The sequence below is a fragment of the Trachemys scripta genome, chromosome 3 (assembly GCF_013100865.1).
Source record: "Trachemys scripta elegans isolate TJP31775 chromosome 3, CAS_Tse_1.0, whole genome shotgun sequence".
Lineage (NCBI taxonomy): Eukaryota > Metazoa > Chordata > Testudines > Emydidae > Trachemys > Trachemys scripta.
Window position 1 is genome coordinate 190,270,227 of NC_048300.1, and position 26,725 is coordinate 190,296,951.

Below are 26,725 nucleotides of genomic sequence, written 5' to 3' on the forward strand. Positions count from 1 at the left end.
AGTTCAGTTGAAATCAGAACTCACAATGTCTGAAATTCACCCCTGGACTGATGGTGACTTTAAGGCTATGTCTACACTACACACCTTTTAGAGACAGCTGTGCCGCTAAGCAGGGGTAGGCAACCTATCGCACGTGTGCCAAAGGCGGCACACAAGCTGATTTTCAGTGGTACTCACACTGCCCAGGTCCTGGCCACCGGTCCGGGGGGCTCTGCATTTTAATTAAATGTTAAATGAAGCTTCTTAAACATTTTAAAAACCTTATTTACTTTACATACAACAATAGTTTAGTTATATATTATAGACTTATAGAAAGAGACCTTCTAAAAACGTTAAAATGTATTACTGGCACACGAAACCTTAAATTTGAGTGAATAAATGAAGACTCGGCACACTACTTCTGAAAGGTTGCCGACCCTGCCCTAAAAGGTGCACAGTATAGCCACCCTTTGTCGGCGGGGACAGCTCTCCTACCGACAAAAAAATTCCACCCTCAACGAGCAGCGGTAGCTTTGTTGGCGGGAGAGCTCTCCTGACGACAAAGCGCTGTTCATACCGGTGCTTGTCATCGGTAAAACTTTTGTCATTCAGGGTGTGGTTTTTTCACACCCCTGAATGAAAAAAGTTTTACCGACGAAAGTCCAGTGTAGGCAAAGCCTAAGTCCTATTTAAATCCTCAAAACAGGGTCTAAATGAATCTTAAGTGGCAGCTGTCTCTCTGCACAGAGATTAATTTAATCCATTGTGTGTATGATTTCCAGAACTGGCCTACATTTGGTATCTTTATCAGTAAAGCTTTGGCTTTACTCTCATGCCTTTTTTTTGTAATGGCCACTTTGTGTTTCTAAAGTATGCACAGAATATTGATAAGATCTTTACATGTTCATCAGAGTATTTCATCCAATCAACAAAGGAATAAAATGTGGGACCTGGAACAGCTACAAAAGTGAACATTTCTGTGTTTCTGAAAATAGTATAAAATGTGTTACAACAAACAGGCGTTTCATTCAGAGATAAAAGCTTCTATGTAACACAGTACACATAGGATTTGCCATATTGGTCTGCCTAGCCCAGCCTCCTGTTTTATGTTGTTCAATGCTGGATACTTCAGAAGAACATGTAAAACCTCCAATGGGATATTTACTTTATGTAATTCTACATTATAGAGGGCATTTTCTCCCCAACCTTCAGAGGCAAGCCCTAAAACAAGGTGAAAATGGTCGATTTAATTTCATGCTTTAACCTTTTCAAAATCTTTCTGGTACCGCTATTTGTCAGACCTGTAGCTTGAAGGAATGAGTTCCATAGGTTAATCTTACACAATTCCTCTTCTTTTAAAATTAGTTTCTTTTCTGGTTCATCATGGAACCCTCTTGTCACTGGACTATGACACATGGTGAACAGGAGCTGATCTTCTCCAAGCTATTATTTTATGCACCTCTTTTCATAGGGAATTTTGTGAATGCTTCTGATTTTAATTTTTGTTGATATTCTTGCCACTTTTCCTTTTCTGTCTTTCGAGATGTGGTGTGTCCCCAGAGAAGGCGGCATAACATAATGACATTCTAATATTCTGCTTCTGATTCTGCTGTGATTTGAACAAATGTCCTTACTAACCTTTCCTTAACGGTACAGTTCCTTAACGGTAACTCTTTATTGAGACAGCGCTTAGCTCAGAACCAGTCAATGTACTTGAATAGGCTTCAGTTTTTTCTTCCAATGTATGGTATTTTTCACTTGTATATACTGGTTACCTAGTTTTGGTAGGTCCTTCTGGACTGGCTCATCAAATCCTGCCTTGACTGGTTTAACCTAAATAATTTAGTGCCAATAAAAATGTTGTCACTTCTTTCTCTGGGTCATTAATAAATGCTATATTGAAAAAAAAAAAAACAACCAAAAAAACTAAATCACGCTGTCTAGCTTTCCCAGTCAACTTGGTTAAGAAAATAGGCACCTCTTTATTCTCTGGGATCTTGTGGATCCCACACAGTCTCTCAAAGATGGACAGTTATTCCTCAGTGCAGTCAGTCTCTTGATAAATTGGACAGGCTTTCTCCCACTCCTTTCTGGTGAAAGGTTTCAGAGTAGCAGCCGTGTTAGCCTGTATCCGCAAAAAAGAACAGGAGTACTTGTGGCACCTTAGAGACTAAGATTTGTGTCCATTTATTCTTTTGCGTAGAGACTGGGGCTCGTTCACCTGCACATCTACCAACGTGATACATGCCATCATGTGCCAGCAATGCCCCTCTGCCATGTTCATTGGCCAAACCGGACAACCTCTATGCAAAAGACTAAATCGACACAAATGTGACATCAGGAATCATAACATTCAAAAACCAGTGGAAGAACACTTCAACCTCTCTAACCACTCAGTGACGGACTTGAAGGTGGCAATTTTGCAACAAAAAAACTTCAAAAACAGACTCCAAAGAGAGACTGCTGAACTTGAATTAATATGCAAATTAGATACAATTAACTTAGGTTTGAACAGAGACTGGGAATGGTTGGGTCATTACACTAATTGAATCTATTTCCTCATGTTAAAATATCCTCACACCTTCTATGGGTCATCTCGATTATCACTTCAAAGGTTTTTTTCTCTCTCCTGCTGATGATAGCTCATCTCAATTGATTGGCCTCTTACAGTTGGTATGGCTACTCCCACCTTTTCATGTTCTCTGTATGTATAAATATCTTCTTTCTGTGTGTTCCATTCTATGCATCCGAAGAAGTGGGCTGTAGCCCACGAAAGCTTATGCTCAAATAAATTTGTTAGTCTCTAAGGTGCCACAAGTACTCCTGTTCTTTTTTCTGGTGAAAGGGAATGTGCTCACAGTCGGAAACTGCTCCTTGTGCTGCTCCAGGAGCTGCAACGTGTGAGCTTCCCTCTGTTTCTGCGGTGCTCTTTCCTCAGCTCCTAGTTGTTCAATGTGTCTTATGTGAGCTTCCTCCTGAATTTCAGTGGTGGCTTTGTGTCTTTGGTAGGCCCTCTTCTCAGACTCCTTGGTTTCATTCTTCTTGATCTGGAGTTACACCATCAGTATGTGGTGCTCATGTTCTTTCTGGGCTTCCAGGAGCTTTAGCCGAACCAGTTCCAATGCAGCAATCTCTGCGTCAGCTGAGGTAAGGGGTGCTCAAACCCTGCTGCTTGGTCTAAGTCTATGTGCAAAGCTCTCAGTTCCTCATCCGAGGCTTTCTTTTTATGGGATATTCCCCTATTTTTACATAATTTTTTCAAGGTCTTTTGTGTCAAGGCCCTCATATGAATCCGATTCACTCATTGTGACTAGTCTTTAACCCTTAAAACTCTCCATCAAATTTAAACTTTTAACAGGTCAACTCAGTTGACCTGTGGCAAGTGAATCCTGTCAAGACTATGCCAATTGTCAGGCTGTCTGGAGTTCTCATAACTGTGAGTGGCTACCTCAGGCAAGGTCCGATGAGGGGGGGCGGAAGCCGGTACAAATTACCAGGGCCTGGCTTCCCCCCCCTCGTTGCCTTACCGGGGCCCGGCGGTCCAGAAGGGGGCCCAGGGCCCGGTTTCCCTGGCTTCCCCCGGTCTCATCGGCCCTGTTTAGCCGGTCCACCTTTGCTGGGGGGCCCGAACCCGCTCTCGGTGGCCCTGACCTCAGGGCAGACTGTCAGGAAACTGGTGGTGTGTTCTATAAATTAGATTTCACCAAGCCAGGGACAATTGTGAACTCCTGGATCTCTATACCAGTCTTTCCATGGAGTTACACAGAGTCCCCTTAGACTCTCCAGTCTGTTTTGTGACCCAGACAAACTAGACTTTGTGATAAAATGATTACTTACACTAAAACTCAGACCACATTTAGGTTGTTTCCAGTCCCAGGAAAAGAAAAGAGCTGGTAGGAAGCAAGCAGTTCCCAACCAAGATACAGACATTTGCAATAACTGTCAAGGATCATGCAAATCTTGGATTGGACTATTCAGTCACATGAGACATTGCAAACCATCCACATCAAAGCAGCAATTCCACCATCTCTCGCAGACGAAAGGATGCCAACAAACAGTCCCAAGAGACCAGTCACTTGCCCTAGATCAGTTGGTACTCTAGATCTTACACCTGTAGCCAATCCTGTAGTAAACGATCTAAAGGTTTATTAACTAGAAAAAAGAAATGAGCACTATTTATGAGTTAAAGTAAGCAAACAAATACAAGCAAATGAGTTACCATCTAGATCCTAAGAGTGACAGAGTGGCCGTGATCTGTAAATTCAAAGTGTCTTTCAGGGCGGACCCAGGAGGTAAGCCCTGGGGAGCTCCAGCTTCAGTTTGATTTCTCTGGCCCTTTGAGATTTCAAACAGCAAAAGAGAGGAAAAATCTTCATGCCCAGTACTTTTATTTCCCTCTTCCAGCATTCAAAGAGATGGGGCAAGTCCTTCTGCATGTACTTCTCCAGGGGTGGATGGGGCAATTAAAGTGGTATAATGGCCCACTTAAATTTTGATAGCTCTCCTGGATGGGCTCGGGGGAGGGGGAATTCCCTTGCAGGGGTTCACACATTCAGAGCAAACATTTTCAAAGTTACAAAGCAAAACTTACATATTTTCTTATAGCCTGGAATATAGACATTATGCCTGAGATTAAGGCATGCAGCAACTTAGAAGCATTTCATAGAGTCTAAACACTAAAAATATTCTTATATGAGTAACACCTATTTTGAACAAAGCTAACATACAGGTGAAATGATCTGGTCTCCAACTATGAGTTTGTCAGTTTTAGCTAATGCCTGAAGTCTTGAAAAGAGTTGGCACCTGCTCTGCCAGCATCACAACCTGATTATTGTACTGCTGCCTGAGATATCTCACTGTCACGCATTGTTCATACTTAGAATTAGCTATAAATTCCCAATACTTTGATTCCTATCACTTATCCAGTTTTTAATCCATGGCACGATTCATCTCTTGACCCAGAGTGAGGTAAGGAAGGTTGCATAGACTCATAGGACTGGAAGGGACCTCGAGAGTTCATCTAGTCCACTCCCCTGCACTCATGGCAGGACTAAGTATTATCTAGACCATCCCTGACGGGTGTTTGTCAAACCTGCTCTTAAAAATCCCCAATGATGGAGATTCCACAACCTCTCTAGGCAATTTATTCCAGTGCTGAACCACTCTGACAGTTAGGAAGTTTTTCCTAATGTTCAACGTGAACCTCCCTTGCTACAACTTAAGGACATTTTAGTGAAAAACCTTTTGGAAATCTAAATAATCTACACTAACTGATCCCCTTCAGCCTCTAATTGATTACACCTAGTAGCTTAAAGGGTATGTTTTTAAGTCTTTTGTGATTCAGCATGTTCAATGTGTAAAAAGAAACATTCCCAAATCTGAAATTTTGCAGTCAAATATGGTACCAGGGTGAAAGGCATATTAGAAACACATAGATAGGAAATCTGTACGTTAAAACAACCTCAGTGATGACGGATGGTTAAAATACAAAGAATACTGCATATCACTTAGCATCTTTCAGGTTAGAAAAATAAAATGTATATCAAGGATCCTCAAATGCATTTGCATTGTGTGTATCACATTTGTCAGTGATGACATTCTAAATAAAGTTTGTTTGGGTTTTAAAAAGAACGCAGCTATCTACACCTCTCTTTACGTATTGAAAGCAATGAGTGGTATAGATGATATTTAGATATTGTCTCTTTCAATTAGAAACTGGAAACAGCACCACTAGGACAGGAATTTATGATGGAGAATTCATCCTACACATTGATGTTGACTGTTCTGTGATCCCCAGCGTCACCGAACTGACCAGCAGGTTGTCTCTCTTCTGCTGGAACCTAGCATGAAAACCAGACAAGAGGTTAATGCCACATCATGATATTTGGCTTGTTTTCCCCCCTAGAAGTTACAGATCTGATTCTTTTTACTTATATCAATTGTCAAACATGCATAGCCTACTGAAGACTGCTGTGCCACCCAGAGTGATCATAGTTTGCGATGTTGCATCAGGCATCATGTACTGAAGTTCCCAGATCTGGCTCATGCATTTCATTATTAACAAGATGATCTAGCCTGCCATATATGCCTGTACTAAAATCAGCAATTATGCGTTATTTACTGTCTTTTTAAACTGGAACTGACTGAAAGCCATGCCAAAGGAAGTATTTAATAACATGTGCTATAACCATCTATATAGCATAAAGACTCCATCTGTGATTTTCAAAAAAGCCTAAAGGAGATCGGTGCCTAATTCCCACTGAACTTCAACAGGAGTTGGATGCCAAACTCCCTTAAGCTCCTATAAAAATACCAGGCTCTATTAGAGTCATGGGCTAATTAGTGTCATGGTATCTTACGCAAGTAGATTCACTGGCTCTAGTAGGACTCTGTGGTGGTGAGGTGAGCGGACCTGTATTTGTGGTTAAAATAATGCTGAGTTTCTTTGTGTCTCTTTCATCAACACTTCAAAACTTTTCCACTCGCTCTAATTGTTGTTGTTAAATATTTCTATTACGGACACGCATTTCTGGAACTTCTGCATGATTTCCCCAGGATCAGACAGAATCAGTTGCAGAGCTCTCAACAGGACCCATGCGTCTGGCCACTCACCCCAGACACTATCCTTTTTGATCACAGCTGCCCCTTAGGCAGGAAGCTTCCCTGGGCCACTGGATCAACCAAGTTGCATTTCTAACACTGGAGTGGTTTGTATTTCCCAGTGCATCACTGCATTCTCCTCCTCCCATCAAGTAAAGAGCCATGATTCACATACAGTGCAACAGTTTAGGCCTGGTCTTAAAAGACAGATTGTCCTAGCTACATCGCTCAGGGGTGTAAAAAATTCACCCCCTGCGTGTTGTAGTTAAGCCAGTGTAGCCCATGGTGTAGTCAAGTGTAGATTGATGGAAGAATTCTTCCGTCAACCAAGCTACTGCCACTTGGGAAGGGGGAGATGGGAAAACCCTGCCCACGGGATTAAGAAATATCCACTCTACGGGGCTACAGCAGTGGAGCTGTGCCGCTCTACCGCCCATTGTGTAGACATGCCTTTACTTCCCACAGAACTTACCTCACTTACCTCCTCTGACATTGCACTTTACGGGCTCACACTAACACTCACAACATTCAGGTATTTCTCTCTTCTTCCAGTACATTTTTCATCTGAGTTTGCTGGTGCTCCCCTCTCCCCACAATATAACTTACTGGAGACCTTAGCTCTGACAAATGCTCATGACCAGAGCATGACAGGCTGAAGACAAAGCCACCCTCTAAGGGGCCAGAAGCCTCCTGGTGCCTAAACCCTTCTCTTTGAAAGCTAACTGTGGTCTTTGATGTACTCTTGACTTGGGAGGGCCTGGTGTCTATTGTTGTTTGTGAGATTCCAGTGCCAAGAGGCCTTAATTGAGATCAAGGCCCCATTGCGCTAGGTGCTGTACAAACCCATAGTAAGAGTCTGTCCTTGCCCTGAAGCACCTACCATCGAAATAGACCAGACAGAAAAAGTAAAGTGACTTTCACATTATCCTCATTTTACAGATGGGGAACTGGGGTATACAAGCAGTTAATGACTTCCCCAGGGTTACAAAGGTAGAGCCAGGAAGTGAACTGAGATCTGATGAGTCCTAGCAGAGTGCCTTTACTATGAGACCTTCCTTGCACCTACACTGCAAAGCCTGAGATTTTCATTCTGGCTCCCCTCTCCCCCGCAGCCCTGTCCCCAAGGTTTCTCTTTATCATATGAAAAAAAAAAGAGTTTGTTTTTTAAAACCATGAGCAATAACCATCTCCTGATGTGCAATGAAATGGATTTCAAGAGCTGTCTCCTTTGCAGCCTGCCTATAGAGGGCCCACTCTCTATTCCTCCTCCATTCACTTTGACAGCTGTAGCACCGAAAGTCTTGTGATTTTGGAGGCGAGCCTGAGAAATCCTAAACCTGAGATTAGGCAAGATTTTTGAAGCCTGGCTCCCATGTGTAAGTGAGTCCCCAGTTTATCAAAGATTCAACAAATCCTCCCTCTCCGACTAGGAAAACAGAATTGCGGTGTGTTGTAATCTTCTAATAAAAGGCAATAAAAGCTGCACTTCCTGATGGTTGGATTACTCCACGGTTATGTCCTACCTCCCAGTAAACTGAGTCGTCGTAGCAGTTCTCATCAGGTGCTTGTCCCAAGAAAGGCAAATTTAGAACTAAACCTGCAGGAGAGAAAATACGGTCAACTACAATACTCAAACCTGCCATAACAGATGCATAAGAGATAGCCTTGGAGGGGGAAGCATGGCCTTTGTCCTATGGCCCTATCTACATCTCTGATTTTGTACTTCTGGAGAGGTACTGACTTCCTTTCAGAAACATCCAGCATCACAAAGGATCAGCCCCTATAATATCAAGCCATTCAATAGTCTAGGCAGTGCAGGTTAACACTTTCCATTATAAGACCCTAATTTCAGTTGCTTATAGCTTTTCCAAACATAAACTGTTTGGACTGAACTTTTCCACGCTGCGGGTCTGCCTCAGGCTAAATCTTTTTTTGGAAAGTATCAGCTAAAAGGGCTCACGCCATTTCTGACAATAAGGTTAGGGAAAAATACGTTTATTCCCTTCCCCCCCAGATTAAAAAATTCTTACAGTGGTTTCATTGGGAAGTTCTAGCCCTCCATGCTTCAGGATTTGAAATTTGGCATGCGGTTGCCCTGGTGTTAAGGACGTGCCTTTGGCTGTGCTTGTGACAATCAGCTGAAATTTGGTCAAATTCTAAGCCTTTGAAAAAATCAGTATGCACAGGTTTAGTAGAGGCTGGCAGTTAATTTCTCTGAACTGTTCATATTTACTGAGCATGCTCCATCCCCATACAGTACCTACCTGAGACTCAGGAATTCTGGGTTCAATTCCAGCTTCTGGGGAGAAGTGTTCACTAGTGACTACAGAGCCTTCTGTCCCAGCCCTCCACCAGCCTGTCCCTGTCCATCTCTGCTTCTATTCTCCCTTCTCACTCACCCCAACTCCTGTCCTGACCCTCCCACTACTTCTTATACTTCCCACCCCATTGCAAGTTATTTAATTAATTAAGTATATACATATAATTAATTAATTCTGCCATTTCTTAATATCCGAGTACTTCACTTTGTAACCTTAACCTTTTTTACAGCATAGGTTTTTGTTTTTTAAGATCATATATACATATAAGCTTGCTGCCTGATTCTTGGATTTCCAGGCAGGATTTCTTAAAAGTGTTGGTGGTTTGGAGACGATATGTTACATGTCTCCTATTGAGCACCCACAGATATACTGGAAAACAAACCAGAAGCTTTTATTACAATTCCACAATCAGATCCTTATGCCTGTGCAGATTCTCTGTGAGTATCCAGCTACACGGTCAGGCATTCCAGTCTAAAACTGTTTCCTTAACCTATCTGATTTACATCCACTGGCATATAAATAGATAGCTATTAAATTATTCACTGTTCCAAACTTTTATTTTATTGAAAAAAATAGATAAAAAAAAATAACCCAACAGCTAAGTGACATATATCAAGGGCAACCGCTTCAATAAAACAAGAAGATTCCCAATGTGATCCTTATTTTAAAATTCTTTATTGAAGGTTTAGCAGTGGGTAAGGTTGTGCAGGAAGTCAGACTAGATAGTCATAGTGGTCCCTTCTGGCCTTTAAAGCTATCAATCTGTTTTTCTGGTTGACATTATTTGCACCACAAAGTGCTACCTGAGGATGTCTCTAGAGTTTGCATCTTTCGGATCTGCATTTGGATGCTGTTTGCATCTTACTAACCTGCAAATGCTCCTCCTACCAAAGCAATCCCAATGGTACAACCCAGAGCAGCAGCCTGCATGGGAGCAGAAGGAGAGTCAGTCTCCCTGAAAACGAGAAAAAGGCAAATGACACAATATTAAAATACCACTGAGTTTCCAGAGCTGGTATTCTGCTAGCTTATACACATGTTTATTATCATCCCCTACTGTATGGGTGCGATTTTTAGGGAAGTTCATCTGCAGGAGAGCTGTGCTTTCATCACAAAAATTGAAACCATGTAAAATGTATTCACTTTGGGTTTTGTTTCAAATTCAGAGCACGGCACAGACTAGTTGAGAGGTTTACTGAATGCTATATTTTCATGTAAAGTTTCCATGAGAGAAAAAGGGAGCACAGTGAACAGTGCTGTCAACTATTGTGATTTTATTGCAGTAGTAGGTTTTTTCAATTCAGGCCGTGGATTCTAGATTCAGGTGAATTTGTGAGAACCTCTTCTGTCATTAGAAAACAAAACTAAGGGCTTGTCTACACTTACCAGGGGTTCGATGTGTGGCAATTGATGCATCGGCGGTCGATTTAGTGGGTCCAGTGAAGACCCATTAAATGGACCGCAGATCACTCTCCCGTCGACTCCTGTACTTCACCTGAATGAAAAGTGCAAGGGGAGTCAACCGGAGAGTGTCTCCTGTTGACACAGTGTAGTGTGGACCCCGTGGTAAGTAGATCTAAGTACGTCAATTTCAACTACATTATTCATGTAGCTGAAGTTGTGTAACTTCGATCGATCTCCCCCCGTAGTGTAGACAAGGCCTACATTGCTAGCTCTTGTGGGTGCAAAGAAAAGAATGAAAATGTGACCTGAGTGCACCCTAAAGGTTCAGAAACCAGAAGACAAATAAAAAGAACGCCTCTTCCCCAGTTTTTTAAAAATCTCACTGTTTTAAAGCCAATCTCATGATTTATGAGCATTCAGGATAAAATACAAAGTAGCTGCCAGTGACTGCAAAGAGGAAAGCTAAAGGTGCAGTATACAGAAAATCATATCAGTTACATAGCTCAATACATCATTCATTCAAGCAAGCCTAGGGCCCTTTTATGGTTCTGATATGTACCAGGGGGTTGACAGATTTACTCTGAATCGTTAGGTATGTTTGGCTTTGCAGGTGTGATTGCATTGAAAATGCCTAAGATATGACTGCAGTGGAAGAAGTGGCTTGTAGGACCCACTGGATTTTGCACAGCTCTGTTGTGTACTCGTGAGGCTGTTCTTTTAGGTCACTGGCAGTGGCCTATAGTTCTGGTGTCAAAGACCATGAATCTTATACCTGGTGTGTCATGTATGTGATTAGCTGTGATGTCTTTATGTCAAGAAGCTGCTAACTTTGGACAATTTGGGCATGAAAAAATTTATTTACATTTGGGCACCCCAGTAAGAATTACGTTTTAACTGCAGAATCGAGGCAGTATTTAAAAAGGTATGAAATCAAACCAGAGGGGCATCTTCTGAAAAGAAATAGTGTTTAGGGTGACCAGATGTCCTGATTTTATAGGGACAGTCCTGATATTTGGGGCTTTTTCTTATATTGACCCCCCAACCCCGTCCTGATTTTTCACACTTGCTATCTGGTCACTATCAGGGTTCATGCTCCTTTCGTGTTTCTCCTGTGCAAATTCTCTAACAAATGGGTTTTCTGGTCCTTGAAACAGAATTTTTAAGTGATTGTTCAAAATAGTGACCAAAAATGTATTTCAAATTTTCAATCCAAAGGATTTGCACTGGAAACCTGTTTCAAAAGCTGCAGATAGAGAACCCAGGATCATGGTCATTGAATGGACACGCAGCTAAGAGGCAGAGGTACGGCTGTGAATAGACACTTCCTGACTTTCTAGTACTTAACTTCTAGTACTTAACTTGCAACATTAAGTTTGCCACAGGACAGTGCCTGATTCTCTCTCATTTACAGCAGGGTAAATCAGCAGTAACCACATGGAAGTCTATGGAGTTAACTGGATGTAAAAAAGGTAGAAGCAAGGGGAACACCAGGCCCATGGGTTTTATATTTAATATAAACGGTATGAAATCTATTATATAAAGTTCTTATGCAGGGCTACAGGAGAGGATACAGTTTAGTCAGTCTGATCCCCACAGTAAAGTGGTGAAGTGGAATAAAGGCATTCTTGGGAATTGCCTTGGCTCATAGTCGAGTAATTCTAGATCCAATACTGCAACAAGGGACTCCATATAAAACATGGAAAGAAACCAAAGTAGAATGCAACTTCACTAAAGAAGCCTCACTTCCACCTTCTTTCACTCACCTCCATTTGACATGTGCCACAGCGGCAATGATGCTTGCAAGGCCTCCCAATAATCCAGGTAACCCATGTAAATTATGGACTCCACACGTGTCATGAATTTTCAGTTTAGAAGAAAAGAATGGCTAAAAGGGGAGGGAAATACACTTTCATGTCAGGGTATGGGCTACAGGTTTCATTGACCAGTTTTGCTAGGCAAATTAACTGGGGGAGAACATGAAATACTAAAATATGTTTCCAGAGCCGTCCCTAGGGGGGTGTGGGGCCTGGGATGGAAGTGATGATACTTCCTGGCCAGAAGTGACCAGTGACTGACCACGCTGGGGACGGGTAGGGGAGGTGGCACCTCTGGGCTCCAGGGAGTTGGGGCTGCAGCACCTGCCTTTCTGGGGCTGGAGGGGCTGCAGCGGTGCTGTTGCATGCTCTCCCTCAGGTGGAAGGGGTGGGGATCCCCCAGCCAGCAGTTCACCCACTGCCCATGCAGTGCTGGCCAATTGCACTGGCCCGTGGGGCCTCCCCAAAGTGCAGGGCCCTGAGCGGCCGCCCCAATTTGCCATTCCCTACGTATAGATAAGGATTTGATCTTAACCCAGAGGACTTCCCCACCATGGTTATAGTAATTATGCAGGAGCGAATCCCAATATTACCTGCATTATGGCACAGAACACAGCTGCTCTATGATGCTTCTGAACAACTCAGCCACGGATGTGAAGGTTGAGGGCTGAGTGATATCTACATGCCACCTAAAAGCTGGCTGAAAATTTTTCAAAGGAATTTTTTTCTGTTGGAAAATGCTGTTTCATTTAAATCAAAACTTTCTACCGGATGTATCAATTTTGGTGAAACTACATTTAGAAACCTATGGAATGAAAATCCTGAGTTTCAGCCAGCTCTAATGCCTACCCAATCCCTTCATCTTCCCAGGGTTTGGGATCCTTATTCAGGATAGCAATTAAGAACATGTTTTAGACCTATTGGCTTCCATGTAGCCCGCTGACTAGGTCTCGATGTCTCTATATACAGTACAGGCCTGATTCTGAACTTTCTGTCTAGTAAATCAGGAGTAACTCCAGTGAAATCAATGAAATTACAGTGCCGTGAAGCCAGTGTAAGAGAGATCAGAATCAGGTCCTGCATATTCTACTTTATTTTATACTTACAGTCAAGAACTTGAACCCGATGACAGAGATGACACCAGCAATACTACCAATTAACATAGCACCAAATGGGTAGATGCTCATGTCGGCACAGGAACCCACTGCTACTCCTCCTGCTAGGGTGGCATTTTGAATGTGAACCTGTGCAGGACAGAAAAGCCTGAAGAGTAAGAGGACAGCTGGGAATGGAGGGGCCAGGTTTGTATGTGAATGACTAACAGCACAAGCCTCCTCTGTCTTCTCACGTGATATTTACATTGTAAAGTATTTATCAGTGAAACTTAAAAGTTCATCTCCAATACACTGATGTCAGACTGAGGCAGTCAAGGAATGAATTACGACCAGCAGAGGCCTGGTTTTGATTCTACAGCACAATCACTGCTCTGTAGGGTCCCCTTCTGTACCCAGGGACTGGTTATGTAGATCCATGGATCCACACTAAATCCATCTATTGGCATAAGGGTAGGCTACATGGGTAATTAATTAGGCTGCTTAATTTTCAGAGGCAGTTCCTATGCATCTTCCCAACCCAGCCAGCAGGCAGGACAGCTTTGAGGGAGGTCACACTCTGATATACTTTAAAGACATCCTCCCACTACAGGGAGCAGCAACAGTAGTTGGGAGACTAGCCAGGATCTGACTTCCCCGTTCCCATCAGCTAGGACATTGTGGGGGAGAAGGACATCCACTCCTTCAAGGTCAGCCCCACCAAAGCTACAAGGACAGCAGCAGGGACCACGACTCCTCATTCCAGTGTGGATCGAGCCGCGGCCACTCCCTCACCCCAGTGGTAAGTTTTAGGGAGGTGGGAGGAGGTGGCTTGCCCCTTTGAGCCCCCCTTCCCTCCCTCAGTAGCGCTGGCCTAGGGCACTGGAGTGCCCAACACCAGCCAACTGAGGGGGGCTTTTTTTGCTCTGGAAAGAGTCCAACTCAAACTATCACTTGAGGGAACACTTGAATAGGATGGTGCAGAGTGGATCCAGGCCCCAACTGCCTTCCTGCCTAAGGGGCTGCTGGTGGAGATGGTATGTACCCCTAGAGAGCATGAGGAGGGACTGTCTTTGTTACTGACCCCAATGTTGTCCGTGCTTTCCCCTCCCACATGTCCCACCCCTGTAGCCAACCCTAGTTGGACTAACAGTTGGGTTTTATCCCTGGCCCTTCAGTACTACAGCTTGAGTCAATGGACTAAATCCTCTAGTAGCAGACACATAAATCTCCATGGATCATAGCCACTAGAGGGGGAGGGGAAACATGCACAGAACAGTGTGGGACACACACACACACACTCACTCACACACTACAACCCTAAACTTTTTTGAACCATAAACAAGGGTCCTAGTTTGGTCTGAGTTTGGAGCAAAGGCTCCAGCGAGCTCTTATATTTTCTGAACCAGCCCATTCATTGACAGCCCTCCATCATTGTAATTCTACGCTAGATTTAATGGCAGACATGGGATTTTGATGTGACTCTTACCATATCCAACTTGCCTCTGTGTTCGACCAGGCTTGAGAGGGCAAAGGCTGTGAGGGTGCATGCAGCCATAGAAAAGTAAGTGTTAATGATCGCTCTCTGCTGGAGATCAGGGTGCGCAATGGCAGAGTTAAAACTCGGCCAAAACAGCCAGAGGAAAAGGGTACCTGCATGAATGCAAAAAACCCAACAACATTAAATCGCAGGAGGGTTTTCAATGTCAGATACTCCATTTAGCAGAACAAGCTAGCCAAGAGCAGGAGAATGGGGAAGTGCAATAAGAAATGATTAGATGACTGGAAAAATGATGGACTATTACCCAGAAGCTTTTGACACCAGAGATGAAAGAGAAGACAAAAGAAACCCCCCCAGCCCATGTGAGCTCCACTACCTTCCTGTGAAGTGGACAGGAATTCAGGATGGTCAAGTGCTAGTTCTTCCGAAGACTCACTGTGTAGCCCTGCTTAAGTCACTTAGAGTAAGATTCTGTAATGCTCAGTCACCCTGAGTAGGATGTTACTCCCAAAGTAACTTCTAGGGAAACCCGCAGAGAAAGCTCCTCAACATGAATAAAGGGGGCAGAATCTGGCCCGTAACCTCTTTCTGCCTCAGTTTCTCTAGCTGTAAAAGGAGCGTCATACTAGTACGTACCTACTTAGCAGGCTGTTAACTCATTAATTAGAACGGGTTGATAGTTTTCCATTGAACCCTTTTTTTTTAAAAACAGAAAATTGACTTTTTTCCCTAAAGTAAATTTTTTGCAAAAAATGAACCATCACTGAAATTTTCTGTTTTCTTTTTTTCAATGAAAAACCAAAACATTTTCGGTTGCATTGAAAACACATCTGCAGCAGAAGAAAAGAAGCATGCTGCATGGAGGGAGAGAAACACAAGTCTCTAATAGAGCAACGGTAGTACACCTCTATCTCGATATAATGTTGTCCTTGGGAGCCAAAAAATCTTACCGTGTTATAGGTGAAACCGTGTTATATTGAACTTGCTTTGATCCACTGGAGTGCTCAGCTCCACCCCCCCTGGAGCACTGCTTTACCGAGTTATATCCAAATTCGTGTTATATCGAGGTAGCGGCGTATTTATAATGTATCGGCAACAGGAAGGAACAGCTGACCCATGCTCTCCATTCTTTTGACAATCCACTTCTCTTACTTACCAATCATGGCAAACATGTCCGAGTGGTAGGCTGACTCTTCATTTTTATGTCCCTCTTTCAGACCAGGACGATACAAGACTCGCGCTGCAGCCAATCCAAAATAGGCTCCAAAAGCATGGATAGTCATTGATGCTCCAGTATCAGTAGCCTGCAACAGGGAAAAAATGTGAATCCTAAAACTGGCACCATCCATACTGGGAACAGGGAGGGGGTAGGATTCTAATAGAGGAGGAATTTGGATGGGTCTGGCTGTGCACCTTCCATGGTGGAGACCAGAGTTAGAAGTTCAGGCTACTACAGAAAGACACAAGTAAGGATTAAAATGGGATCAGTAACTCTTACCCACCATTTAAACAAGGCACTTTTCTAGTGACCATCTTCAACAATGCTTCACGGTTCAGTTGTTTAACAGAGATTGACCCAAACCTAAATTCTGGCCCCCAGCATCCCTAAAGTTTGGGAGGGTTCACACAACCCCAGTCCCAAATTTCAAGTCGCTCCTCGTTTACTAGTGAGTGACTCAAAACTCCAGATCGGAGCACCCTCAGAATTTTCCCTGTTAGAAATCTGGGCTTGGATTGGAGTTCTGTGGCTCGAATTACGTCTCTGGGTTTTTTTAAAATTACCTTATATTTTATACACTGCAAGAATTATCTGCCAACTGTTAGCCAGGCAGTACAATGTTCTAGAGGAGATCCTAGGCAGATATATACAGACACAGGAGATACAAGAGGAAAAACATAGTTTAGTGTCAGGGATGGATGACTCAAAGATTTCTTGACTTGGGAGCAAAGGTCTGAACTAAAGACAATGAAAAGAAGCCAGGAGATCTCCAAAGATCTGGATGAGCAATTTTCATACTGGGCATGAGACTCTCTCAAAAGTAGATGATGCCATTATTTTCAAAGCAGCTCTCTGGGCTCTCTCATGCAGAAAACCAGAATCATGCCCATAGACCTAGAAGTCAGCTGCTCTTCATTCTCTTGGAAAGCCATTTGTCAATCATATACAAGATATTACTATCACCTTTTACCCAAAGGAGGGACTTCAGGAGAGGACTTCGAAGCATTCAGCAGTCACAAGTTACGCTGTAGCCAGGAGTTCACAAAGACAAAGATAGAGGAATTGGCAAGCGAGTTGAGGAAGACAAAGCTGTGTTACACACACTGAAGCAGTATCTGAGTTTGAAGCTAAGCAATGAGCTATCCGGAGAGGAGACAACAGATGGAGAAGTGAAGAAGAACAAGGAGGGAGATTGGATTCATCCTATGACAGAGCAAATGGATGGGAAATAGAATTCTCCACACACAGAGAACTGTTTGCTATAACTAATGGAGATAATAGTAGCTTTTCCTCCTCAGTAAATGTATATTTCCTACCCTTAGTACGTTCACAACAAGATGTTCATTGCATGAAAAAATTGTGATCTCCAGAATGGTCATGATCAGCATCTGGACTGGACTTGTTTTCCCCAGGACAGCTCCAAATGAAATCAAGACGGTTGCTGTACTGAAGTCTGCATTTATCATACTGTATTTAAGAAAAAAAAAACAGTTTAATCTGACGAGAAATTAAATGGATCCCCAAACTTGTATCAACACAATCCATAAAGCTAGAACCCTCAAAGAGTGAGATATCAGTTCTGCTAATTGTACATAAAAAACTCCTTAGGACTGTTTCAAAGTATGGGGCCCAACACATGCTGTGGGACAAATAGTGGGTCCCAAGGAAGGTTACATACATGTACAGACTTCATTCTTGCCAAGCAGAATGAAATCATAAAGAAAAAGTCAGATGAAACAAGGCAATTGAGGACACACAAGAAGATTGTTATTATCTAATTGTTATTGTCATTGCTGATGTTTCCAAAGGCAACTGTAAGATGAGTTACTCCCTTGTTCTGGGTAAGATTCTCCTCTTGGGTTACATGGTGTAGCTCAGCTCTGAAATTCTACTCCCCCTGTATGTGCCTCCCTCCCATTGTTATCAGGGGTAGATTTGCTTGGGTAGGTGTTGGGAGGGGGTTAGTGTTAACTGGTTATTGGAATGGAATAAAGGTATGTTAACTAGAGCTGGATGAATAACTGATTATGAGTTTGGCCAGGACAAAACTCAGAAAACATATTTGGCTTCAAAAATATTTGGAATTTGTCAGCAAATCGGAAAAAGGCAAACTTCAGAAAAGTGACTTCCTCAAAACCATTGGCCTTATGGTTGGGGCACTTTTGTCTGGGATGTGGAAGACAGAGGTTTGAATCCCTGCTCTGGATCGGGGACTTGAATACAAATCTGCTCCCTTCCTCAGTGAGCATCCTAACACCAGGCTTTGGGCTATTATGGGGTGGGTAGCATTCAATGCCTCCTGTTAACACTGCTCCACACACACACACACACACACACACACACACACACACATATATATATATGAGCCATTGCAGTCAGGGGATTTGGGATGTTAAATTAACTGGGAACACCATTGGGCCTGAGAGAGTTACACTTACCTTTCAATGCCAATATTAATTTTTTGTTCCTTCATGTGCCAAAATCCTTGCATCAGGGTGCCCCACTGGAGACCAAGCGCTGCAATGAGCATGTTGATACCGACACTGCTGAATCCATATTTCTTCAGGAAGGTCATTAAGAAACCAAACCCAACAAATATCATCACGTGGACATCCTGAAAGACTGAAAGGACCAAGGGCCCATAAAGCGGAGGTATTTGGGGCAAAGGATAGACAATTCTTTTCCTACCTAGCTATTTGGCAGAGAACTAGACCACCCAACCAATGCTGACAGCCAAGATATAGATAGAAGCCACCCAAACATTCTTGCTGTCTGACAGATGGGGAGATCTTTGTACTACAGTTAATTAAAATGTTATTTTTAAAATTTTATTAAAAAATTGCAACAGAAATTCATTATATTAATGTGGACATTTACCAATTAATAAAAAAGCCCCTCCCCCCAAAAAACGTCACTCTTCTACAGTGCCCTACATACCTCTCAGGGATTGCTCTGCTCCCAAAAGATCTGAGTCCCTTTATGAATATGAATAACATATTTTTCAATCTGAGTTTGACTTCCTAGTCAGAAAATTACTAGGGAATAACTTATTCTTTCAGTCTCCCCAACACTTGTCACATAAACGTGTCCAGCAACAACAGGGACAGTGGACGTTGTAAATGGAATATTTTGCTTGAAGATCCATTCTCCACGAGTATTATTTGCACACTATTTCTATCACCAAGACTGCATTACCACCTTATGCCACAAGAGAGCGCAAAGTGCATTCACTGAGATCTAATAAAGTTAAAGCGATTATATGGTGAGAAGCCTGCTGATTGTCTGCAGATAGGTGAGTCAACATTACATTGGTGAACACTTAAAATCAAACAATATTTATAAATAACTTAGATGAGGTCCCTAATCAAAGTGCTCTATGGATTTTATATGTACTGTCATATATGGTCCTGATCCTGCATGGAATGCACACAGGCAGACACCAGCACCTCCATGGAGCCCCACTGAAGTCAATGGGGCACAAGTGTTGACCTGCACTCTTCTCACCACAGAATGGGGGTCTATATGCAGATTATACACAGAGCTTTATCTTCAGACTGGACCGTCTCAGATTTATTTTATAATAAAGGATCCTCTCCTGACATCAATATGGGCTCTCCCTCTCCCCCACCCCAGAACTGCACCCCAAACCTTTCTGACAATCACGGTTGTGGTTACTATTTATTTTGAAGGGTTACACAATAATCTTAGATTTTCCATTTTGGGTTGTGACGTTGATTTACAGATGAATTTTTGACTGCGATTTAAAAAAAATGTTCATCTTGATTTGCTCGCAAAACATTTTCCTTCCTTATAAAAAGGCAAGTTGAAATGACCCTAGAAGTTATGACTGTGTATAGTATAAAGCATATATATGATTCAGTGATAGTGAATTTTATTGTTATGTCAATGGAATATATTTATTCATTCTGTGTTTCACAGAACATCTGGAAATAAAGCACAGGTTCTCTGGTCATTCTCTCTGCTTGATAGGGTGGCTGCGGTAATGGTCTCGGATAGTATGAAAGAAGATCAAATAGAGTTTCACACATAAAATGTTTCACCAAACTGAAATGGCGGAATTAACACATACACATGGACCACAATGGAAAACACATAAATCCTAGAGGATGACTTTCCTCTGAGGACTAGTGACAGATTGTTATTCTCTAAGTTGGCTGGCAGATTTAACTACATGACTCCTATTTGTTTCAATGGAAGTTGTATGGTTAAGTCCCCTAGAACTTAGCTTTGAAAATCTTGACCACAGGATCCAAATGGTTTACTTCATGTGGAATAAGCAGTCTTCTGTGGCCTCAGTGTGAATGAGTTGGTCATCAAGCCTATTTTTCCAGGTCATAATCCTTTTGAAGTCCCTCTCCTTTCAGCAGCACACTCTTAACCTCCTACAGGCAAAATATTAAGCTCATAAATTCATAGATTTTAAGGCCAGAAGGGACCTTTATTATGATCATCTGGTCCGACCTTCTGCCCAACACTGGCCATAGAATTTCACCAAGTGCTTCGGCCAAACAGTTCCAGCTGATTTCCATCTCCAAAATGTCCCACTGCAAAGACAGAGCAGGCATCCTACCTACTCTTTGCATATACTTGGCTGTGCTTCTGCAGCTACAATTTCAGGCCCATTCTCCAGTGGAAACTTCCACAGCTGAATAACAAGCCTAGAGAAACACCCCCCACTTGTTTATAGAAAATCTAGCAGGGGCCTCCAGGTAGCCAGTATTAGTAGTGAATTAAACACCTCACACAGCACCAGAGACCTCCCTGATCTGATCTTAATCCCTCAATTAAAATGACATTACCAGGATCTTTCAGAGCAAACCACCACAAGCAATAATTCTCCCCAGATTCAGGGAGTACAACAGCCCAGAAGGGCTCAGGCACAGATGGCCACTGACCTTTTCTTTTGAGTGAAAGAGACAAAAGTAAGTTGATGGGTTCTGGATTCATGCCAGAATGATATTCCCAGATAATCAAATGAAGTGACAGTTCCTGTTTCCCCCTCATTTGGAGAAGCCAGGGTCAAAATCAATAGGAAAAAGAAATTTATAGCTGCTCTACAGACATTACTAATTATTATTATAATATTTTATTATTGTCAATTCTCCACCCCTGCAACCAACAGCTTGTGGGATCAGGGCCTGAAATTGTAAGCATAACACAATGCACAGAATTTAAGAAGTGTTATGAACCTTGCAAAGCCATTCCATGAAATCTGTACAGAGGATAAATCTGTAAAAGCTCTATAAAACACCTATCATGGCTTTTATACAGAAACAGCCGATTTGCTCTACTTCCACAGAAATGAATGTGAAGCTTCTCTACAAGTAAGTATTTAAACATGTTGTGATGCAGCTCTCCATATCTCTTGGTCAAACTCACTGCAGGTGTAAGAAGAGAGAGTGGACTTAACCCTTGGTATAACTCCATTGACTTCAATAGTTCCATCACACATGAATTTGACACATTGCAGCGGACAGTTGCATCACAACACGATTGAATGCTTATTTCTTCTACTGTCAGTCAATCTAGCCATGTACATTCCCTGAGAAACAGCAAGGGCAGTAATCATGTCCCTCATGAAAACAGCCCTTTGAGAAAGACATCCTGTCTTGATTTGAAGCTTCCAAGTGATGGTGACTCTACCACATCCCCGGGTAAGTGTTCCAATGATTAATTGCCCCCACTGCTAAAATTTATTCATTAAAATGTGTTAATGTTAAATAAGCATATTGACTACTAATTAAATTAATCGTTCAAAGGTGTTAATTAATATGTGTTTGAAACACTACCCATTTTCCTAGTGCAGACACAGTCATTGCAATGATTGGCAGGTCTGAGAGATTCCGGGGCAGTCCCCACCTAACACTGCCCTCCTTTGGTTCCTCCCCTTGGAGATGTGTAGGAAGCCCAGGGTCTGCATAATTTAAAACCAGACTCGGCTGGACCACTGTTTCATCAAGCCTCTGATAGGGGCCAACACCCCCTAAAAGTCAATGGTGCTAAGCTGACCCACACCAGCCCATTTCTTTCATGTAGAACTTCATCTGGGGTAATTACAGGGCCCTGTACTTTTTAGAGGGATACTAAGGGGCTTGTGAAATACAGAGCTTGTGAGCAGTATCTTGAGAAAGACGTGAGACAGGCAGGTGCTGTTCAAAGCCACCACACACAATTCTGCCAGTGCAGCCCAATGCTGATTAAGCAGTTCCACTGCCAGGTCGCTCTGCATGACTGTTGATCTCCGTGCAGGAAATGTGTGAGTCCCATAGAGATTCTCTGGGGTGTAAAATAACTAATAGTGACTTCAGCTGAGACTAAGGAGAGAACAGTGTTGCATAAATACAGGTGTCAACACAGCCAAGCAAATTTACATCTGCTGAGGATCTGTCCTAGAGACTTTAAAGTAGAGTTAGGCCCCTATTCTCTGCTCAACAGTGTACAAAGGCCATAAAGGTGCTGCAAATAGCTGGGGAAAATTCCTCTGGTGCAGGGCAGCTGTATGTAGTCCTGTGCTGCCCCAATTCCAGCCCCCAGCCAAAGGGGTTCTGCTAGGAGCTGTAGGAAGAGTTTCTATAGCACTCAGCACTATGGAGACTTTTACACTTCTTATCCTTGCTTTCAACACCCTACGTCATGGGTCCTCTGCCAATGTCATGGGCCTGCCCTGCTTTCATGTCCTTCCTCCACTCCTACATCCTCTCTGTGTCATCTAGCATGCCAGACTCGATAGCCCCTTTGTCCCCTCCTCCTTCTCTGCAAGCTCTTATACTTGGAACACCATCCCAAAATCAATGAGACAAGTCTCCACTGTCACCTCATTCCAATCACTTCTGAAATTCCACTTCTGTGGCATCACTTGCAGAAATGAGCATGTCTGTACTTTAATGTATAAAACCAAACACAACGGGAAAACAGAATGTTTGAGCCAACCGAACCATACGTGCTCCCTCAGTTTAGGCCGTATATACTTGTTTGTAAGACACATTTTTTTAGTAAAAAAGGGAAACATCAGAGAAGGGGGTCGGGTTATGAACAGGTATAGAGAGGGAGAGGTGGGACACAGCCCCGCCCCCCAACAGAGGGAGCAAGGAGAGGCAGCAGAGCCAGAAGGGAAGAGGCGGGGTCAGAGTCTCTCCGCTTCTGGCCACGCTGCTCTCCCCCCAGCCTCCGAAGCAGCTGCAGTTCTGGGGCTTGCAGGCTGCAGCCGTGCCGCTCGGCCCTGCCCCCTAGAGCAGGGTGTGGCCGCGCCGCCCGGCCTACCAGTGCATGGTGCAGCCGTGCCGCCCGGCCCAGCCCGCTGCAACATGCTGCAGCCGCGCTGCCCGGCCTGCCAGAGCAGCTCCAGCCAAGCCAGAAACATCCTCACCTGGCCTGCCCCAGCTAAGATGGGAAGGGATGGGATGGGGAGAGTGTGGGAGTCCTGGGCTAGGGGTGGGGTCATGTGGGGGGTGGTCACAGGGGTTACTCCCGTGACCCCCAGCTTCTCCCTCCCCCCCTCTCAATTTCCCTACGAGTTGTCCCAGCCCGTCAGGGTAAGCCTCTGGCAGGCCAGGACTCTTTGTTTATTTATGTTTACCTCCATGCCTGCAGATGCTCGAGGTAAACAAACCTTCTCGGCCCGCCAGCAGCTTATCCTGATGGCCCGGGAACCAAAGTTTGCCGACCCCTAAATTATAGGGTTGGCTTATGAATGGGTCATAAAAATTTGCCATTTTTACTTATCCATCTTGGGAGGGTTGGCTTATAAACAAGCTAGCTTATGATCAAGTATGTACGGTAATTAAAGATGCATAATATCTTATTCTACATTACATCCTGAGGCAGATCCAACGGGATTCCAGACAGGTACAGCAGTTCATACAAGCAGATCTGATTAATATCTATATTAAACTAGTCTAGAAGCCCTAAAGCATATCAAGGCCCAATTGTACTAGGTGCTTACATAGGTAGTGAGATTCTGTCCCTATCCTGAAGAGCTTACAGTCTAAGTTTAAAGCCAGATTCAACAAATACGTTTAGCCAAAAAACATTGGCGGGGGAGGAAGAAGGGGCTAACTGTAATACTAACTCACCTCGTGTGTGAGCTCTCTGAGGCAGAAAATTATCTGCTTTGTGTTTTCTAGGATGTGCCAAGCCCCTTTGTAGGTGCTACAAAAGGATAGAGGACACTAATGATTAATAATGACAATAATGAAACTCCCTGTGGTTCTAGCTGGAGGTAGGTAGGTAAGACCCAGGGCTTACAGGCTTTTCACACGTCGCTCATTTGAAGTTCTGACCAATACAGTGTGCAAATCGGAAGTTACATTCCCTGGCCATTAGGCATATTGGAGAGGAAGCATGGAGTCAGGCAATCGGTGTTTTCACCCCACTCTGCCATTGCCTCTCTGTGTGACTTTGAATGAGTCACTTGCCCTTGGTCTGCTTCCACTTTTCTTTATAAGGTACTTTAGAGATCCGCAGAAGAAAGGCATTAGGATAATGCTGAGTTGTCTTATAACTTGTACGGAAAATCCATACAAGAGTTTTTACATAATATACTAAATCTGTATGTACAATTAAAATCCAATTCTATAGTACAGTATATGAGCACATGTGTTACATGGTAGTATGTCTGATTCACCACGGCCTTGTACTGTCATTTATACCTGTGCAAGGTGAGAGTTGAACAATATCAAATCAGAATGGTAACATTTAACCCAAATCACTCTGGCAGTGCAAAGGGACCATAAAGCAGCCTAGAATGGGTAGCTGGGGATTCCTGGCTCTACACTATCTCCTTCAGGCCTCCCACTGTATGGAGCATGCCGGGGCCTGCCAGGGAGACGAAATATGGCTGGAGTCCTACTGAACTCTGGCAATCCCTGGTGGACGTAACAGCATTTTTTGGGTGAGTTACCAGCCTATATAAAGCGGAGCAGCCTCAGAGCTGCCATAATTGACGGTAGGGTCCAAGCAAGGCCCTGGCAGCCAGGACCGGCTCCAGGGTTTTTGCCACCCCAAGCAGCAAAAAGGAAAAAAAAAAAAAAAAAAAAGCTGCGATTGCGATCTGCTTTACTGCTGCCGCTTCAGTCTTCGGCAGCTGGTCCTTTGCTCCGAGAGGGAGTGAGGGACTCGCCGCCGAAGAGCCGGATATGCCGCCCCTCTCCATTGACCGCCCCAAGCATCTGCTTGCTGGGCTGGAGCCGGCCCTGCCCCTGGGTGCAGGGCGGCTGGACCCGGAGGCAAAGCAAAAAATAAAAATAAAAATAGGGCAGCCATGCCACCCTAGGATTGGACGGAATGCCGCCCCTTAGAATCTGCCGCCCCAAGCACGAGCTTGCTTGGCTGGTGCCTGGAGCCGGCCCTGCTGGCAGCCCTGAGAATTGGGAGAGGACCCAGGTGGTATAACACCACTTTTTTCCACCCCTGGATCCTGTGTTCAGTAGAGTTCAGGATTAGGTGCTTAGCTGCAGGCACTGAGATTTCATGGGCCCCTTGAAGTCAATGGAAAGACTCTCAGACTTCAGTGTTCTTTGGATTGGGCCCCTGGTGCTTAGATATCAGTGATGGGTTCATTAAAAACACTTGATATACATTTAGATAAGAGTTGGGAGACTGAACTAGATGGACAATTGCTCTGTTCTAGGACGGAAACTCCTGTATTTCTGTTCCAAGGAGAATACTCAGGGCTCAGGGCAAAATTTTTCTCTCGGTGACTTTGCTGCATTGACTTCATTAGGGTTGACCCAATGTAGCTGACTTTGACCCTCCATGTCGGTCAATTCACATCTGAATAATGTACTGTTTTCCCAGCTCCCCCACATGGAGAATGTACCATTTACTATACAAGCGGCAAATTAGCAGCACATGACTAATAGAGAGGAATCAATGAAAAGAGCCCATAGTTCTGTCCTTCCTGTAACAGTCACTAAAAGACAAGTTGAAATAATGCATCAAGAATGATGCCTACTAACATTTACCACACTAAGGCCCTTTTAGTCGAAAATAAGCATTTGAGATTGCAGTTTCAGAAAATAATATCTCAATTGATGTCAGCAAATCACACGATTTCATTCCCATGGATCAGCTCTTTGTGAGAAGAGAAAGAGAAGGCAAACAGCAATATTATTGTCCAGGCAAAAGAACCTCCAAAACAGCTTCAAACTTTTACAGCGTAACAAACAAAAATGCCTAAGGATTGTAGGTTATAACTTTTCCAAATGCCATGATTTGGCAAGTGGAACCCTTCGAACCAGGGCTAGAATTCTGGTTAGTGGTAACTGCATACCCTGCCCAAACCCTGGTGCCGTTAGCTATAGAATAAACAGAACAGAAGGGTTGATAAGCAGCAATACAATTCATTTTAACAGATGAGCCCGAATTCCTGCACAATACTAGTGATCACTCAAAGGACTATTGCAACCTCAGCTTCACCAAATCTTACCCTGCTATACAAACAATAATACTTACATGGATATAGTAATAGTTTATCCTTTTTGATGGGCTGGTTGTTTTCATATCTTACAAATATCCCAAATAAAACGATAATTAACACCTCCAGAAAAATTGCCAGGATAGAGAATTTGAACCTCATGTTGGTAGCAAAGGCTGAAGGCATAGTGAGAGCGCTCAAGGCTGCAAGGGCTTGATAAAGAGAGAGGTTTGCTGTTTGCCTTCAATGGGGCTGGATGATACTGCCAAGAAGAGAGACTGGCCCAAGTGTCACACCCAGCAGGGGAGGGGTGTAATAGGGTTCAGTTAGTTGATTCCTATTCCACAGGCTGTTCCTGGGT

General features: G+C 43.5%; 1 protein-coding gene across 1 annotated transcript; it reads right to left on the minus strand.

Moving 5' to 3' along the window:
• Positions 1 to 4,103: 4,103 nt before the first annotated feature.
• On the minus strand, positions 4,104 to 26,725 carry RHAG (Rh associated glycoprotein). The gene is made up of 10 exons (XM_034766679.1): positions 26,403 to 26,725; positions 18,368 to 18,551; positions 17,246 to 17,396; positions 15,867 to 16,014; positions 14,699 to 14,862; positions 13,225 to 13,362; positions 12,068 to 12,189; positions 9,770 to 9,855; positions 8,103 to 8,176; positions 4,104 to 5,819 (listed from the first exon to the last, which is right to left on the minus strand). The coding sequence occupies exons 1-10, from the start codon at positions 26,548 to 26,550 to the stop codon at positions 5,742 to 5,744; spliced, it is 1,293 nt and encodes a 430-aa protein (XP_034622570.1). The 5' UTR covers positions 26,551 to 26,725; the 3' UTR covers positions 4,104 to 5,741.

Coding starts and splice junctions, on each gene's coding strand:
- RHAG (XM_034766679.1), bottom strand. CDS start 26,550: ATGCCTTCAGCCTTTGCTACCAACATGAGGTTCAAATTCTCTATCCTG. Junction 17,397..18,367: donor ATTAATATTGGCATTGAAAG/GTAAGTGTAACT, acceptor TCTTAAATACAG/TATGATAAATGCAGACTTCA. Junction 8,177..9,769: donor GGTAGGAGGAGCATTTGCAG/GTTAGTAAGATG, acceptor TCTCTCCTGCAG/GTTTAGTTCTAAATTTGCCT.